Source organism: Microcaecilia unicolor, chromosome 9, assembly GCF_901765095.1.
Source record: "Microcaecilia unicolor chromosome 9, aMicUni1.1, whole genome shotgun sequence".
In the NCBI taxonomy this organism is placed as follows: Eukaryota; Metazoa; Chordata; class Amphibia; order Gymnophiona; family Siphonopidae; genus Microcaecilia; species Microcaecilia unicolor.
Window position 1 is genome coordinate 8,708,014 of NC_044039.1, and position 18,906 is coordinate 8,726,919.

Here is an 18,906-nt window from a genome sequence, read left to right on the forward strand (position 1 = left end):
TTTTGAGGGTTTTTTTCCCCTAAATATGGAAAGCAATAAAGTGATTTCTTTTTTCAAATTTCCAAGGTTCTTTTCTAGGTCTTTGAATTGTAAAAAAAAAAGAAATGTTAATATTTTTATCATCTAGCTGGATCATTAAGTTCTTGCACAACAGTTTTTAATATACTATGTAGATAGTGTCTTGTTCAGTCTCTTTGCTGTTCTAAGTGAAGCCCTCGCATGAAGGAAGGCTCTAACAATACTGTTGTCTGCCTAAGAAACTGACAGGAAAGGGGGAAAGGGAAATGGGACTTGATATACCGCCTTTCTGAGGTTTTTACAACTACATTCAAAGCGGTTTACATATATTCAGGTACTTATTTTGTACCGGGGGCAATGGAGGGTTAAGTGACTTGCCCAGAGTCGCAAGGAGCTGCAGTGGGAATCGAACCCAGTTCCCCAGAATCAGAGTCTTCTGCACTAACCACTAGGCTACTCCTCCACTAGCAACATTCCATGTAGAAGCCTGCCCTTGCAGATCAGTAACGTGGCCGCGCAGGCTTCTGTTTCTGTGAGTCTGACGTCCTGCACATACGTGCAGGACGTCAGACTCACAGAAACAGAAGTCTGCGCGGCTGCGTTGCTGATCTGCAAGGGCAGGCAGGCTTCTACATGGAATGTTGCTAGTGGAATAGCAACATTCCATGTAGAATCTCCAATAGTATCAACATTCCATGTAGAATCTCAAATAGGGAAAGGGAAATGGGACTTGATATCCTGCCTTTCTGAGGTTTTTGCAACTACATTCAAAGCGGTTTTCATATATTCAGGTACTTATTTTGTACCAGGGGCAATGGAGGGTTAAGTGACTTGCCCAGAGTCACAAGGAGCTGCAGTGGGAATCGAACTCAGTTCCCCAGGGTCAAAGTCCACTACACTAACCACTAGGCTACTCCTCCACTCCTGAAGAAGCATCAGGAGGTTTTAAGCATTACATGTATGGAGGAAGGCTGCAAGGGAGTTACTCTCTGTATCATTGCTGCTTATTGAAAGAAGAGAGAGACCAGTCCAGTGGCAGTGCTGTACTATGTCAAATGGATGAGCCCGAGTTTGATTCCTGAGTCAAGTTTTTGGCTCCTGAATTGACTGGGGATGCTGCAGAGGAAGGCAGACAAGATCATTGTGTACCTGTAGTACCTAACGGCCAGATATTGGGCTATTTGATTGCAAGAATCTAGGAAGAGCCCCGTGTATTGCCCCCAGCTAAGGACTGTCGCTGCAGTGAGTGGACTGAAGTAGTTGCAAATGAAGAAACCTGGCAGCAGATTGCAACCCTCATTCTGATTAATCTGGAAGTCTAGAGAAGCAGGAGGAAACTAGCAGCTCAAAATATAAAAGAATGGAAAGGAAGAAGAGTTAAACATTGGTTAGAAATAAAATCTCCTTTAACTACGATGCAGGTTTCAGGTCCATAAACAATTGGGCTACCCAGATACTCATGAGCAGGCACACAGATTTCCAAAAAGTGTAACTGACGTTTTTAAAATGAGTCCTTACTAAAGATCAGTATCTTTATTTCATCTTTGCATCTTCCTTCATATTAATGACTCACATACTAAACTCTGTGCAATTTTTTTGTTTTAAAGATGGGAGTGAAAACGTGACAGGACTAGACCTTTCAGATTTTCCAGCACTAGCAGACCGAAACAGAAGGGAAGGAAGTGGTAACCCGACTCCATTAATAAATCCGTTGGCTGGAAGGGCACCATATGGTAAATCTGTACTTTTAAATTTTGCTGCTTGATTTAAATATATTTCCTGACATCAGCAACAGGCATATCCAGAGGCTTGGATAGAGAGCACTGAACTGTATTCTGTGATACAGGGCAATATTCTCCTTGGCCAGTCAATATTCTCTATCTCCAGCAGGCAGATGGACAGTCTCCCACAAGCTCTGGTTTTGTCTGCTGGTTAGCTCCTGTTTTGGGTTTCCCAATTCAGTTGAGCTTGGGGGTATTGGCTGAGTCAGTGCCTATTTTTGGGTTACACCTGTGGGTGTTGGGTGATACAGGTGAAGGTATCTGACACAGCGCTGTTTGGCAGAGAAGTAATTGCCGTGTTTTATAAGAATTTTCACTGATGTGTTATATGGAATGCCTCACTGGCAATATGAAAAAATAAGGGCAGATGATTAAAAATTCTTTAAAAGGCTTGCCTTTATGGTTATAGTCCAATGGCCCTTCTTGATTATTTGATATGAATCTGTGATGCCCTAAGAAAATTATTTGTTGTCATCGTAAGGAGAAGATATCACTTGAACAAATAGTTTTAAATGTGAAGTCACTTGTCTTATTGGTTTCTTAAATACTTTTTGTAAGTTTGCTAGTTTTAATTAGGAAGTTTTTTTCATTACCCTATTTTTTTTTTTTCAATTAAGTAGCTTTTTCAATCAAACCATTCCTTTCCCCTTGAGATTTTTAAGGACAGGTGCCACACGGTTGCATCTCTCTCTATACTGTTGCATGGAATTAGCCTGAGGCTAATAATGAAAGAATAGTAACAGCACAGTCTCAGAAAACGCTGCTGGAATTTTCTTGGAAGAGGGTGGAGTCTTATTCTCAAATCTACGACGCTGCTAGATGGTACCTTTGTTCCCCCATTTCCAGGGGACTTTGGAACCAGCTAATTTGGACAGAAGCTTGGATGATCAAAGAACACAGATGTAGTTTGGCCCTAAACATGTTTGGATAGATTTAACAAGGCAAAATTATATTCTTGTTTAGTCTCTTTTTGAATAGTAAAGGTTGTTCTCATAGACTAGAGAGTTGCACGGAGACGGAAATCTTGCCCATCCCCGCCAGTCCCTGCTAGAATCTTACCCGTCCCCACCCATACCCGCTGGAATCTTACCCATCCCCATCCATCCCCGCAAAGATTTAACCCATCCCAACCCGTCCCTGCAAGAATTTAACCCATCCCCACCCATCCCCGTAAGAATTTAATGGTACATAAAAGAAAATTCCAGTCAGCTTCCTCAGTCTCTCTCTGGATTTGAGCCACAGCACTATAGGCAAGGAAGGAATGGAAGTTGAAACTTGGAACACTCTGGTGTGCACATGTAAGATTTGTCTCTGATTTACTGGCACTGTGTGCTGAGAGGTCACCATATACACGCGCCAGTAGGTCAGGTGACATCCGATGCTCATGCCTGTAGAACTGCTTCTGTCCCTGCGGGAATCCTGCGGGTTCCGCGGGATTCCCGCGAACCCCGTTCCCGTGCAGCTCTCTATCATAGACCCTAGTGAAATACCATGTTCACCATCCTTGGTTGAGAAATAAAAGGGGGAAATTCAGGGTCTAAAGGAAGTCCATGAGCAACTTAGATTTAGAATTTATTATGAACTATAGGCCAAAAGTAGGTTTCAGCAGTTCTCGTAATGAGGTTATTGTCTGCTGCCTTCCATTTTATGGGTACTCCAGTTCTATTACAATGTGACATACTTATTAAATTGTATTTCAGTACTGCCTTCCCGAGAAACAGCTAAATCCAAATTACAGCATAGATGTGAAGTGCAGTTTTCTTAATATGAATCGTGCAACCTGTGTCTTCACATTTTCAGTTATTTGTACAAAGTGCTCTGATAACCCAAATAGTTTTAACAATTTACAGTTTTTATGACAAATCAGGTTTCCCACTCCATTTTAAAAGGAACAAATTTCCCTTATTGTTTTTTTCAGGCCTTGCACACCCAATCAGAGAAAAAGCTTGGTTAGGTTGAAATTCTCTCTCCAGATCTATGGTGCTAAAATGTAGTGCGTTGTCTCCTCAAAAGAAGAATCCTCTTTTTTTGTTTACAAATTAGAGTTATTTTCTGTGCCAAATTACTGTTTCTCAACGGAGACTCTGGACCAAGCTTTTTGAGCCCCTTTCCTGAAGCATTTTGATACCTGCACAGCTAATTTCAGATAGAAGGAGCAGGACTGGAAATCCTACAGTGCATTGAGCTATCAGTTGAAAACCCAGGAATGGCCTCCAAGCCAAAAGCTCTTTTAGGCCTTATCAAGCAGCCACTTGCTGTTGTGGTGACCCTACTTAAACACCACAGGATGTCAGAGAGAGACTGGGTGATGAGCATTTGAAAGCCAGCATTACCAATGTAAGGGATTATTGTCAACCTTGTTTACCTTTTGTGTTAGCAAAGTTGAAACCCTTCTCTTGTAACTAGAGGAGGAAAAGAGTATTTTGGAGCACGATCAGTTGTATTCAAGTGATGGAGAACGCTTAGGGGTATGTGTACTAAGGTGCATTAGCGTTTTTAGCGCGCCTTTAAAGTTAAGGCGTTTTAAAAGCTAAAACGCCAATACATTCTTATAGGCCCATTAGCTTTTAACGCGTGTTAAAAATGCCTTTGTAAACACAGGTCTAGGCCAGCAAAAATGCATTATTTGGTTTTAAGTATTTTTAAAATCAGAAAAACACATTTTCTGTTTTGTTTTGATAACCTTTCCACTTCTTCTTTTTAAATTAATAGTGGGAATGGTAACAAAACCAGCAAGTGAACAATCACAGGACTTTTCAATACACAACGAGGATTTTCCTGCATTGCCGGGTTCTAACTATAAAGATCCAACATCAAGTAATGACGACAGTAAATCTGTAAGTTGGCAGGTACAGATGAATAAAGTTTTCATTGCTCATTCTTATATGTTTCTGCTATGATGGTTTATTTTTATTTCATAAGTTAAACCTATTTTTATAACTAAAATGCCCCCCCTTCACAATTCATTTGTCTGGTACATTGAATTAATACATACTTGTATTTAATACTTTAAATTAACCTAAAGGAGGTAATCCTAGAGGGAAAGGGAGATTTATTTTGAAAATTGAGGTCGGTGGCCCTTAACTGTATCTTACAGGCCTGGGTATCTGCAGACGCTCCCTCGTTTTGGTGGAATCGGGTGCATGCTTTGGCCCTCGGGGCGTCTCAGGATGCTTCTTCTCATAAACGCACGCAGAGAATTTAACTCATTTGGGAAATGTATCTAGGTATATTGATGCCACTAGGTCGTAGGTTTTTTTTTGCTAAACAACCTACACTCATAAGAGATTAGCTGAGGTAATTTATGGGGTGGGGGTTGAGTGGGGGTGTCCAGGGGGAAGATAAAGGTGCTACAGTTGGGGCCCCGCCTTGAGTTTTGCTGGTTCTGGGAAACCAGAAGGAACCTGGTCTCTTGGACTTCGTTTCTTAGAGGTTACGGTCCTGTCAGACCTTTTGTTGCTCTGCTTTTCCCCTGGTTTTGAGTTATACATCTGGGGGGGGGGGGGGGGGGGGATTTGATTGAATGTGGGTTCATGATCACTGCTGTACCGTCTTCCTCACTACTATACCCTGATAGTTTGGGGGAGGGCTAGGAAGTTGGAGAGGGGAATGGTTGGGTACTCTATAGAAAAGGATTGATGACAAGAAGCTTTCTGTACTTGTGTTTGTATAATTCCATTTGGACTTGACACAATATTCCACTTTTATAATGTAACTCTTTATTGATTGTTTGCATTGTCATCAATAAAATTGTTGAACCTTAAAAGGCCCTTTAGAGAATATTGCAAGCTACATTCATTGTCGGCATCTGCCCTTTTGCCAGCTGTTTGGCTGGTGGAACTGCAGGTTATTCTAGTATTCTGTAATGGTGCTTGGGTGTCTAGGTGCCGTTACAGAAAAGGCTGTTACCACAGGTCCTCGGGGCACCTACATGGAAGCACCCAGTGGTAGATTGCCTCCTTAATGTAAACGTATGTACTTCAGGACACTCTCAGCCCCACCCTAGGAAGAGCTGACTTCCACGCATATGCTTTGGGGTAATTTTCCGAAGTTAAATCCAAATAGGGGATCAATATATCCAACACATACTCTTCAAAGCACTTGTTACTCTTGTGTTATGGTCACAACGACTGTTGCAAATATAAATGAGAACATTATTTATATATTTCTGGAAAGCAAGAGTCCAAGCCAACACAATCTGAAAAAGTCACTGGGGCAGTATCTTTATAAGCATAAAAAGCCTTCACAACAAACATCTTTAATCCAAAAAACACTAAACTTATCTGTTCTCAGAGTGCTAAAGAAGCAAGAAAAAATTTTCATGTCATTTCGCTGCACTTGTGCTGCTGCATTAGGGAATTATATAGGACCGTAATTTCTAAAAATATGAAATCGTTAATTAGCACTAGTGCATCTACATAACACGACCTTAAAAACGTAACAGTGAAAAAACTTTAAATCAGTGACGTAGCCATAGATGGGCCTGGGTGGGCCAGGGCCCACCCTATTTGGACTCAGGCCCACCCAAAATTGTGGCACTCTTGCTATGGCTGGCAGAGATCCTCAAACCCTGCCAACTTAAGATTTCCTCTTTGTCAGGCAGCCGGTGCTCTTTCAAATAGCAACTGACAGCACTTGCGTCAAGCTGACACCAACTCCAGCCCCTCTAGATATGGTTAGTTTTCATGCATGCACAGCCTGCTGACTATGGCATCAGCTCGAGGAAAGTGCTGCTGACTGCTGTTTGGAAGAGTGCTGATTGCCTGAGCAGGAGGAAATCTTCAGCTGGTGGGGTTTGTGGTTCCCCTTTTGCTCAGGTATTGAATATTGTAGTCTTGCAGGTGGAGGGAGGGATGAAGAGCGGAGAAAAGCAGAGCAGAGGCAGGCTAGGGACAGGGTGGGGGGGATGAATTCCGTGCCCACCCACCTTGGACTCAGGAACACCCAAAATTGGCTGTCTGGCTACGCCTGTGCTTTAAATGTGGCATCTACCAATATTAACATGCTCATAGGTTTTCAAAAATGGCTGCAGGATGCCAACCCTTATAAAAATGAAGAAGCTTCTTGACGCCATAGCCTGTTACTCATATCAAAGTATATTTCCTTCCATAAATATATGAACGGTGTTCTCATTTATCTTTGCAATAGTATTACCATATAACAGTAGTTCTAAGTGCATTGAAGAGTATTTGTTAGATATAGTAATTTTCACAAGTCCCATTTTTGAATGAGTGAAAATGTTTGTCAATTGGTCTCAAAGGGGCCCTTTTACCAATGCGCATCAAGTTAGAACTACCACTCGGCTATCGCGTGCCCTGGGCGGTAATTCTATTTTTGACACACATACCAAACCCGCGGCAGAAAATATTTTCTGTTTTCTACCGTGTGTCGCTAACCAGGCGGTAAACAGCAGTGTACGCATGCTGATGATTACCGCCCAGTTAAAGCGTGAGACCTTACCGCTAAGTCAGTGGGTGGCGTAAGGTATGAGGCCCAAAATGGACGCACGCTCGTTTTAATTTTGCCACATGTCCATTTTCAGCCACACAAAAAAAAGGCCTTTGTTGCTGGCCTGCTTAAAAATGGACCTGCGTGCATCCATTACCATGAGAATGCCCTCCCGCGGGAGGTGGTGGAGATGAAAACGGTAACAGAATTAAAAAATGTGTGGGATAAACATAAAGGAATCCTGTTCAGAAGGAATGGATCCTCAGAAGCTTAGCGGAGATTGGGTGGCAGAGACGGTGGCGGGAGGCGGAGCTAGTGGGTGGGAGGTGGGGCTAGTGCTGGGCAGACTTCTACGGTCTGTGCTGTGAAAATGGCAGATATCAATCAAGGTCAGGTATACACAAAAAGTAGCACATATGAGTTATCTTGTTCGACAGAGTGGATGGACCGTGCGGGTCTTTCTCTGCCATCATCTACTATGTTTCTGTATATTACACGTGCCTACACCAGCACAGGCCATTTTTTGGCATGCCTTAGTAAAAGGGTCCCTAAATGAGGATCTTGTGTGTTCTTCTTATCAAGCTAAAGAAAACACATGGGGTAACTTAACCTTAATCCTCTTACTGGTCAGACTAGGTAGGTCATTTCAATCTTTATCTTATATTTTACTCTATTTGTATGAAAGACAAAAGCCAAAAAGATTGGGCTGAATGAAGGGTCTGGCAGCTGAAATGCATCCAGGGCTGTGTGGACATTATAGCTGAATGGTCTTTTTCTGCCACCATTTACAATATGCGTGTGATTATCTTTATCAGTTGTATTTCATGAGAATGCCTTATCAACACTTAGCTTTGTTTTGTCTTCTAATAGAATTTAAATACATCAGGAAAAACGTCTTCTAGTACAGATGGACCCAAATTTCCCGGAGACAAAAGTTCAACAACGCAAAACAATAACCAGCAGAAAAAAGGGATCCAGGTGCTACCTGATGGTGTGTTTTTTTAAATTTTATTTTAAATATGCTTTCTCTTTTTAAATTCTTCACAGTTTTATATGACTAAAAAGATTTAGGATTGACCACTTCTGAGAGAGAGAGCTTCAAAGACTTCAAATTGCACAAAATAGTGCTGCTAAATTACCAGATGGTCTAGGACTAGAGAACAGGTTGGACCCATGCTGATCAAATTACACTGGCTCCCTGTAGTTTACCCTGGACAATTCAAGACAGTGATGTTCGCATTCAGGCGTAATCTCGGCCTCATAATTTTAAGAAATTACTAGTAGCTTAGGTTCCAAAACAAACCCTTAGATCTTCTCAGGACTCTCTTTTCAAATTAGCTTTCTTATCAAGGTTAGACTAGAGCAGTGGCTTGAGTTTTCAGAATATCTCTAATATGCATGAAAGACAATATGCTTGCATACTATCTACATTGTATTTAAACCTGGAATATTTTTGGCCCTTGAAGAGTGGAAGTAAATATTACTGGACTAGAGGGAAGAAGGAGGGTGTCCCCTGAATAGTATTGTGTGGTCAAGTGTAAGAAAAGTATTTAGATATTAGAAAGCTGATAAAATCTGATTGATTTAAAGTGACTTTGAATAGATTTTTTTTTCAATATAGATGCTATGTTGCTTTATATTTTCTTGTAAAGTGTTAAATGATGTGAAATTGTTAACTTAAAACCCACCGGTATTTTTTAAAGTTGCAAGTTGTTTGATTTTGATGTATATTTTGTATGATTTGTTGTAAATGCTATGTGGACAGCCCCTTTTTGGGTTTTGGAGTGCTCTCTTTGGGTCTAGGTTATGCTCTGTTATTGCATTACTGTTTGTTATATGCAGATTTATTCTTGTATTTTAAAGATTTTCTGGATGATACTTGGCCTGAAGTGGGTCAGCGATTTTTAAAGTTGCTGAACAGCTGTGGTCTGAGTGTGACCTGGATATTCAATACCGGGCCATGTCTGGGCATTGACATTGAATATCCGAGTCTTCAACAGACCCAGAAATTCTGCGGGTGCCTTCCAATATTCATGTGCCAGTGCCTACATACTTGATTGGGCAAAGATAGAACTAAGTGCGTTTTATATGATCCTATTTATTTAGCTTGGTATGTGACACCAGCACTGAATATTGCCGATGTCCGCATAACTTCTGGGTTCACCCCAGCACTGCCCAGATTGTGCCAGGGTGGTAAGAGCCAATATTCAGTGCCACTGAATATTGGCAGCCAGCCTGCCAGCCAGATCAGGGGAATTTAAGCTGGCAGGAACTTCTGTTTCTTAAACCACACTGAATGTCAACCCCTTTTTCTTGAATACTGGCTTCCAGTTTCTTCTCGCAATCGCTATAAGTTACTCATGCTTCTCTTCAAAGGCCTCTTTCCCAATGCCCTTGCTTACTTGCATAAACTTTTAGTTCCCTACTCCTCTGCACCACACCTTCATTCTTCCTCCGACAATCTCCTTTGCATTTCTCCTCCCTCTGCTCTCCACCTTTCGCTCTCTCATGACATCTTTTAGTTATTTAGGTCCAAAGCTGTGAAATGCCCTTCCCTCTTCACTTAGAGTTGCTATAGATTTGCTAAGCCTCTTCAGTCCTTCGGTGCTTTGCTTAAAACCTTTCTTTCCTCAACCTCCTTTTCTTCTACACTCTACTAGCATCTCATCTCCTACCCCTCCCCTCCCCACGTTCAGTACAGACGCTTTGTTTGTAGACTGTTGTAAACCGCTTAGTCGCCTGTTTGGGATCAATTTTGCAGTATATCAGATGCCTGGAAATAAAGATAGAGGCGATGTACTGTAATTTATGCCTTTTTATTGAATTTAATCTATTATATGTGTGTTAATGCTCAAAAAGGAACAATGATATTATTTATACTGGGAAGTAAATACATCTAAATAAATAAAACCAGGCTTATTATAATGTCAGTTGACTTTCAGCACATCACGTGAGTAAATTAAAGTTGGTATGCAGCACATTAAAGCGTCTGAGCTTCAAAAATTGTTACCATTCACAAAGATCTGTTCACAGAATAGCTTTAGCCAGTGACTTTCTCTGACTGCTTTAAGGTGTTAAACACTGATATGTCATGAACGTTTCCAGAGGGAAATGTACTGATGTTAACATGGAGGCCACAAAAAGCACAACATCCTTGTTGGCAAAGTGTTGATGTAGAGTCTAGATAATTGTTCAGAGTTATTAATCATTTCATAGTGCCAAATTAGCAACAACTCAAGTCTCAAGAGAAATTTTCAGTGTAAAATATTGCTTATATTCCATGTTGTGAAAGACTGTGGAATTCCTTTGGGGAGCATATGCCTTATCAGTGTCCTTGAGCATATTTATTAGGATTTATTTACTTCCTTCTTGAAGGAATTCAAGGCGGTATACAGTAAGAATAAATCAAACATGAACAATATACAGTTACAGCAGTAAAAATATTACAATAACATTACAAAGTATGGCATAGTATACTACCTACAATGTCAGTGCAATACGTAATAGAACATTTTAATTGACAGTATAGGGTATAAATACAAAGATGGAACATAAAGGTAGGTAAGAGAGTAAGAGGAGTTAGAAAATAAGGTGACTAATTTAAAGAAAGGTACACATGAGGACAGAGAGATGGTTAAATATTATCTCAGCTAGTTTAGGAGTGAATAAACATGTCCCGCTGCTGTATGTGCAGACCGAGTCATTCCTTGTGTTTGTGAGTGAGACTAACAAGTTAGTTACTTCTTCCATTAAAGGCCTGGTTGAAGAGCCAACTTTCACCTGCTTCCTGATGTAGAGATAGAGGGGCATAATCGAACGCGAACGCCCATGTGTAAAAACGTCCATCTCCGGAGACGGCTCCGCGAAGAGGCGGAGCGAACCGTAAAATCGAAACGAGATGGCCGTCCATCTTCGATTTTGATTATACGGTTCGGCCCGCTGAAATCCCATCATTTGTGTCGACTCTAGAGATAGACGACACAAATGGTGAGATCGCTGGACCTAGAGATGGCCGTCCGCGGTTTTCAGCGATAATCGAAACCGCTGCCGGCCATCTCAAAAATGGACCTAATCCAAGCCATTTGGTCGTGGGAGGGGCCAGCATTCGTAGTGCACTGGTCCCCTAAGATGCCTCTATGCCAGCCTCAAATACCATACCTAGCTCCATGACAGCAGTATGCAGGTCCCCGGAGCAATTTTAGTTTAGTTGGTGCTGCGCGGGACCCATGCAGAGAGCAAAAATCGGAAGAAAAAAAAAAACATGCAAGTGCAGTCAGGGACGTCCAAAAAAAAAAAACATGCAAGTGCAGTCAGGGACGTCCAAATTAAAACAATAGTAATAGTGGGATTTGAACCAGCCACTTTCTGATTACAAGACCTATGCTCTAACCACTGCACCACTTATTCAGCTGCCTAGAACTCCTTCCCTTTCCATTAAGTCCCTCCAAGTTTCTGTCAGCCAATCACAGCTCGTTTAGCTGACACCGATGTCAGGTAAATGATCTGTGATTGGCTGACAGAAACTTGGAGGGACTTAATGGAAAGGGAAGGAATGTCTACGCAACTGAATAAGTGGTGCAGTGGTTAGAGCACAAGTCTTGTAATCAGAAGGTGGCTGGTTCAAATCCCCCTATTACTATTGGTTTAATTTGGACGTCTCTGACTGCACTTGCATGGTTTTTTTTTTTGGACGTCCCTGACTGCACTTGCATGTTTTTTTTTCTTCTGATTTTTGCTCTCTGCATGGGTCCCGTGCAGCACCAACTAAACTAAAATTGCTCGGGGGACCTGCATACTGCTGTCATGGAGCTAGGTATGGTATTTGAGGCTGACATAGAGGCTGGAAAAAATATTTAAACAGTTTGTTTTTTAGGGTGGGAGGGGGTTAGTGACCACTGGAGGAGACAGGGGAGATCATCCTCGATTCCCTCCGGTGGTCATCTGGTCAGTTTGGGCACTTTTTGGAAGCTTGGTCGTGAAAAGAAGAGGACCAACTTTGTGTGGACTAAATGCTCATCGGGGACGTCTTGTTTCTTTCCATTATCAGGCGCGGAGGTCCATCTGTTAACCATGCCCCGGAATGCCCCTGTCCCGCCTTCGCTACCGTTCGGCCACGCCCCCGAGAATTTCGCCCGTCCCCGTGACGGAAAGCAGTTGGGGCCGTCCAAATTCAGCTTTCGATTATACCTGTTTTTGAGACGGACGTCCATCTCCCGATTTGTGTCGGAAGATGGGCATCCGTCTCTTTCGAAAATAAGCTGGATAGTCTTGTGTTAGGCGGAGCCTTTCAGGCAGTGCATTCCAGAGTGTGGGGGCTACTCCAGAGTAGGCTCACTTGCTGGTATCAAATCATGTAATGTCTTTTGGAGAGGGTATGGTTAGTGTTAGTCCTTGAGAGGACCTTAGTGCCCTTGGCGGTGTGTAGAGGGTCATCCTATTCTCCAGGTACTCTGGGCCATATGTCCTCTTGCTTACTTTTTAGCTAAGTGGCAGTCTATTCTGTCTTATCTTTGTTCAGTCTATAAGCTGTCTTATAAAGAAATAAATGAGTTGTATCTCCTCTTTTTTTATTTTTTAACCACAGGGAATAACTACCAAAGGGTTTGATTCAGCTGGCAGCCCAGAAAAAACAGTGTCTCTGTATAGTCTTCCTACTCCCCACAGTCTCTGATCTTTTTAGTTCTGCCACTCTCTGCCCTCACTTAGGCAGAACCTACTGTTTGTCGTCTGGTAATGAGTTGCAAAAAGCTCTTCCAAAGTATATACAGTGCACTCCATTGAAGTGCACGTCGGATAAGCGCATGCTTTGTTTAACGGTATGCCGTTCTTTGGTCCCCTTTTTAGCGCCATCAGTTTCTATAGGGACAAACTTTGGTTTAGCGCACCACTGATAAGTGCAAGATTCGCTTATATGCATGGTTCAAGACCGCTCCTCTGCAGGAAAGACTCCGCATAAGCGCGTGCACGGAATATGGAAGCCAATTGGCATGTGACAACCAACGAGATTTCAAATTTACCGCCCCTTTGCCACAGGCAGAATAAGCGAAAGAATGTTATTAGAGTGTACACTGGAGTCGTCATGCAGCTGTAAGACTTTAACACTGGCTGAATGAATAGAAGTTCTTAAAAAATTAGAAAACAAAGTCAAGCATCTATTGCTAAAAAATATAGTGTCAATCCCAGTCAAAATTCACATATCTTGAAGCAGAAAGACCAGCTTCTGGAAGACTGGCAAAACGATACAAATCCACAACGGAAATGAAAACGGGCGGGAAAAGCTGAGGAAGTAGAAGATGCTCTTCTTTGGTGGTTTTCTCAAGTCAGGAGCAGACAGTTTCCTGTCAGTGGTCCACTGCTTATGGAGAAAGTTAAAAGTCTTGGACTAACTGAATTCAAAGCCACTGTTGGATGGTTGGGATGGTTGGAAAGATGGAAGGAGAGGAACAACATAAAATTCAAGAAATAACATGGTGAAAACAAGACGCTGATGATTTTGATGCTGAAAATTGGGTTGTTTCAGTTCTTCCTACCATCTTGAACGAGTTTGCACCTCGTGACATTTTCAATGCTGATGAAAACGGTCTCTACTGGCGAGCGATTCTTGATTGAACACTTGCATTAAAACAAGCCGAAACTACAGGAGGTAAAACGTTGAAGGACCGACTGATGATCCTCCTTTGCTGCAATATGGATGGGAGTGAGAAGTTGGAACCACTCATCATTTGAAAGAGCAAACAGCCCCGTTGCTTCAAGAATGTTAAGCGACTTCCTGTGTCATACGAGGCTAATGCAAATTCATGGATGACTGGGGAAATTTGGAAGCAGTGGCTAAAGAAGTTAGACACTAGAATGCGGGCACAAAAGCGTCATATTTTGTTGCTTTGTGATAATTGTGCTGCACACAGTGATGATGTCAGGCTGTCTAACGTCAAGGTGGTCTTCCTGCCACCAAACACTATAGCCAATTTCAAACAACATTATCAGGCTCTTGTTCTACATCGTCTGATGAGCATTTATGGATGACCAGATTAGCAAGGATAAACGTGCTGTTAAACTGGCTCGTAATCTCGTTAGATTCCCTAGATATGCAGAAAGAAGCCTGGAATCATGTTGCACAGGCAACCGTTGTGAACTGCTACAAGCGGGCAAGCTTTGTTAGGGATGTGAAGAGGGACAAAACAGATGCAGCTGTTGCAAACGCGTCAGAGGAACAGGCTATTGACATCCCAGCCGGTGTTACTGAAGAGGAGTTTCATCACTACGTAGCTGTTGATTACGATCTACAAACAGCTGACGACAGCACTGATGTCCAGATATGCGCCTACACTCAGGCATCGGCTGATGATGAAACAGATGATGAAATGAGCAGCGAGGCACATGCTGACGAAATTCAACAACCTCCTGTCACTTAAAGAGCGCTGGAGAGTCTCAACAACATGCGGGCCTATCTGGAGGCCACTGGATATCAGTGCTATGACAGTTTTTACCATCTGGCAGACGTAGTCTATGGAACTCACAGACACAAGAGTGTACAGAGGACTGTGACTGATTACTTCAAGTAAGCATAACGTCAGTTAACAGAGACTGTATAACGTCAGTTAACGGAGACTGTATACTGTACGTATAATAAACAGTACTGTACATATGTTTATCAGATGTCAAGCTTCTTTGGGTCACAACGGTTGGTTAAGCGCACGCTCCGGTTAACTGCATGTATTTCTTTGGTCCCAGACCCTTGCACTTAAGCAGATTGCACTGTATATCTAAGTCCAAATCCATATAGTTGAAACAACAGCATTACCTTTTTTTTTTTTTAGGTCGGGTAACTAACATTCCTCAAGGCATGGTGACGGATCAGTTTGGAATGATCGGCTTGTTAACGTTTATCAGGGCAGCAGAGACAGACCCTGGAATGGTACATCTTGCATTAGGAAGTGACTTAACAACACTAGGCCTCAACCTCAACTCTCCAGAGTAAGTTTGTCTTTCATTATAAAAGGATAGAGAATTTGAACAGTGTGGTTGTCCAGTACTGTCATGGTCCAGTGATGTTATGTAACTGTACATTTCAAATAATTCTAGCATGTCTCTAACTGTATTACATTGAGGTATCAATATTCCACAAGCACATAAATATTTACATCACAAGAGTTTTGTTTTATCTTGTCATTTTTTAATTTTTAACTGTGGTATTAGATAAATATGCATTTAGAAGTTGCAGAACCTTTTATTTCTCTAGGTTGCAGCTATCTTTAACTTAAAATAATTTTGCCAAGTTTGAAAATGTATCGTTCCATTATGTTGCTTCCCACTATTCCAGAACCTGTGGGGATAGTTGTGTTCATCAACCAGCAGGTGGAGATAGAAAACTGAGCTGAGACGTATCTCTCTTGGCATCCAGTCCAGCTCCTCAGTATTTATCTCCAGCAGGTGGATGGACACACTTTTCAGCCTCTGGTTCTGAGTGATTGGCTCCTGGTCCAGTTTGTCAACAGGTCCCCAGTTGAACTTTGCGAGTTGCTTGAGTTTGCAGAGTTATATCTGGAGGTCTTCAGATCCCCGTCTGTGGTGCCTCTCAAATTTACTTCTTCTCTCCCTTCACCTCTTTCCTGTGGAGCTCTCCTTTTCCAGCACAGCAAAGAGAAGGAAAGAAGTTTACTAGAGAGCGAGAGAGCGTGGGACAGAATATCAGTCCTGGTTCTCATCTGGGGTAAGACTTGTGGAGACTGTGAGCTTGGGAGGAGCAGCTGGCAGTGGTATGTCTGACTAAAGTTTGACTAAGAACTTCCTGGAGGGCTGCAAGTTCTACTTGGTGCAGGGGAGGGATCCTGACTAACTGCTTGAGACACGTTGTGCTATGCTTGTGACAGTTGGGGTGAATGGTGACTCCTGCAGAGGTAGTTAAGTGGTGTTTCCACTGTGGGATACACCGACCAGCGTCAATGTTGCAATGCACTCAAACCAGGAATCCCACGGGACGTGGAGGAAATGGTCAGCGGCAGCATGTCTTTGAGTATGACGCAGCGTCTAAATATGCTGGCGACTTCAGGCTCTCCGGCAGGGCTGATGCGCAGATTGATGCAGAAGAGCATGGGAACGGGCATCATTTTGTCAGGGCCAACTATCAGTGAGGAGTAGCCTCTGGCTAATCACCTGCGGAGCACAGCCAATATTTTACAGCCTCAGGGCCTGATACAGCATTCAGCTTCATGAGGATTTTTGTTTTCTCCAGAGTTTATATTGCTTTTACACCAGGCCAATTGACTGAAGCATGGACAATCAGAGTTGCTTCAAGGTGCTTCAGTTTCTCATCCCGTTTCCCCTTCGGTTTCTAAGAAATCTCGTTTAGACCTTCAGGATTGAGCAGATGAGGCTATCCCTGTTTCTCCCTCCTTATCTGATGTGGCCTCAGTCTATTCATAGGAGCCATCGTTGAATGAGCCGTTAGAGGAGGAAGAGCTTCCTGCTGAGGGTTGGGTTGGGGAGCACATTACAAGTTCCATCTGACACAGGGCATCTGGATGGAACAGGAGTCTCAATGATCAGTAAATCACTATGAGCTCAGGGCAGTACAGAATGCCTTATGCGACTTTGCTCCCTTTCTGGCAAGGATCCTGGTCTGCATTTTCTCTGACAATGCGACAGTGGTGGCTTATATCAGCAAGCAAGGTGGGACCCACAGCCATCCAGTGGAGGTGGAGGCAGACATCCGCATGAGTTTGGCAGAGAAAAATGTTCTTTGCATGTTGGCAGCTCACATCACTGGGTCCTTGAATGTGGAGGTGGACTTTTTCAGCAGGCATTCCTTGGACCCGGGAGAATGGGAACCATCCATCCAGGGTTTTCAGTTGATAGTGGACCAATGGGGTTTTCCGCTTCTGGACTTGATAGTGATAAAAAAGGAAGGCCAAAGTGTCCGTTTTTCAGCCTTTGGAAAGAACCGGATTCAATGGGAAGCAATGACCAGAGCTGCAGTAGGCCAGAGACACATCTACTGTATGTCTTCCCTCCTTGACCCATTGTAACCCGCCTGTTGAAAAGGATCACATTGCACCAGGGTCAAATAATTCTCATAGCCCCAGATTGGCTATGGAGGGTGGGGTATGCCGTCCTGATTCCATTGCTGGATGGGGGTCCTCTCTATCTTACACAGGTACACTGCCTACTGAATTGAGGTCCAGTGCTCATGGTCTTATGGCTTGGCTATTGAAAGGGCTCGGTTGAGACAAAAAGGTTATTTTGTTTCGGTTATTGCTACCTTGCTTCAGACTCAGAAATGCTCTACATCCATGGCATATATGAGGGTGTGGAGGACCTTTTTTAGGGCTGGTGTTCTTAGCGCAGACTTTTTCCCCTCTCTGTTCAGATTGGCATTGGGTTCTCTAAAAGTTCAGGGGCTGACTACAGAAGACGTCTCTTGCAACTCACCTGGATATCATTCAGTTCTTGTGAGGAGCGGGCCACTTGTGGCCTCCCTTTCATACATCGTGTACAGAGTGGAACCTTAATTTAGTCTTTCAGGTCTTTCAGATACCTCCCTTTGAGTCACTCCAGAAAGCCCCCTTGGCATTCTTGGTGGCTGTTGTGTTGGCACTTAGGGTTGCAGAGCTGTAGGCTCTCTCCTGTCAGGATCCCTTTCTTCACTTTTCGGGGGCAGGGTTCTTCCTCCACATGGCTCCTTCCTTCCTTTCTTCTGAAAGTGATATGAGCATTTCATCTCAACCAATCTGTGGAGCTTTTGTCCTTTTGCAGGGAGGACAAAGAGGCTCAGTATTTTTCCTTGAAGATTCTTGATGTGTGTAGAGCCATCATTAGATATCTGGACGTCACGAATGAGTTTCGCAAATTGGACACTCTGCTTTTTGGTAAACAGAGGCTTGGCCTCATGGCTTCCAAGCCTACAGTTGCTATATGCTTGGAGAAGACTATCACATGAAATTATTTGCTTGTGGGGAAGCGGGCCTTGCAGGCTCATTCTACGAGGCATACAGCGACATCCTGGGCGGAGACTATCTTACTGTTGCCTGCGGATATTTGCAAGGCAGCAACGTGGTCAACACTGAATGTCTTTGCCAAGCAATACAGGGTTTCACCCACTCTAGAGATTGCTTTTGAACGTCCCACAGGTTCTGAAGTAGTGGGAAACTATGAAATAGAAGGAGAAATTAGGTCTTGCCTGATAATTTTCTTTCCATTAGCCCTTCCCACTATTCCAGAGGCCTGCCCAAATAGCAACTGTCACTTTGCATGATTTTTCCTGCATTTCTCTTGTTCTGTACAAGTTGTCCAGATATGAGAGAGGTCCACGCAGATTTGCTTGTCTCATCTGGTTATTGTTAGGTTAGTGAGTTATTTAAGATTGTTGTCTCTTCTGAGTTTCTCTTTACTGCTTGTCTATGTAAATACTGAGGAGCTGGACTGGATTTCAAGAGAGAGAAGTCTCAGGTCAGTGTTTGGTTCTCTACCTCCACCTGATGGTTCCCACAGGTTCTAGAAATAGCAAGAAGAACTAATGGAAAGAAAATGATCAGGTAAGACCTAACTTCTTCTTGTTACTTACTTGCTATTTTGTTTCAGCTACTGCCAAGTAGCTTTTTATTGGCTGTCTTATTTTGGAGCGCCAAGTTTATATACAAAATAAATGTAAAAATATAACCTC

The 18,906-nt window shown here is 42.8% G+C and overlaps 1 protein-coding gene across 6 annotated transcripts in view; it reads left to right on the forward strand.

The window, feature by feature from the left end:
* Window positions 1–18,906, forward strand: part of CNOT2 (CCR4-NOT transcription complex subunit 2) — a 156,103-nt gene that overhangs the window by 94,533 nt on the left and 42,664 nt on the right. For 5 of the 6 annotated variants that reach the window (XM_030214116.1, XM_030214114.1, XM_030214110.1 and 2 more), the window contains 4 exons: window positions 1,626–1,751; window positions 4,512–4,648; window positions 8,118–8,238; window positions 15,065–15,221. In XM_030214116.1, coding sequence (XP_030069976.1) covers window positions 1,626–1,751; window positions 4,512–4,648; window positions 8,118–8,238; window positions 15,065–15,221 — 541 coding nt within the window. The remainder of the gene's footprint in view (window positions 1–1,625; window positions 1,752–4,511; window positions 4,649–8,117; window positions 8,239–15,064; window positions 15,222–18,906) is intronic. The other variant, XM_030214112.1, reaches the window with a different exon arrangement.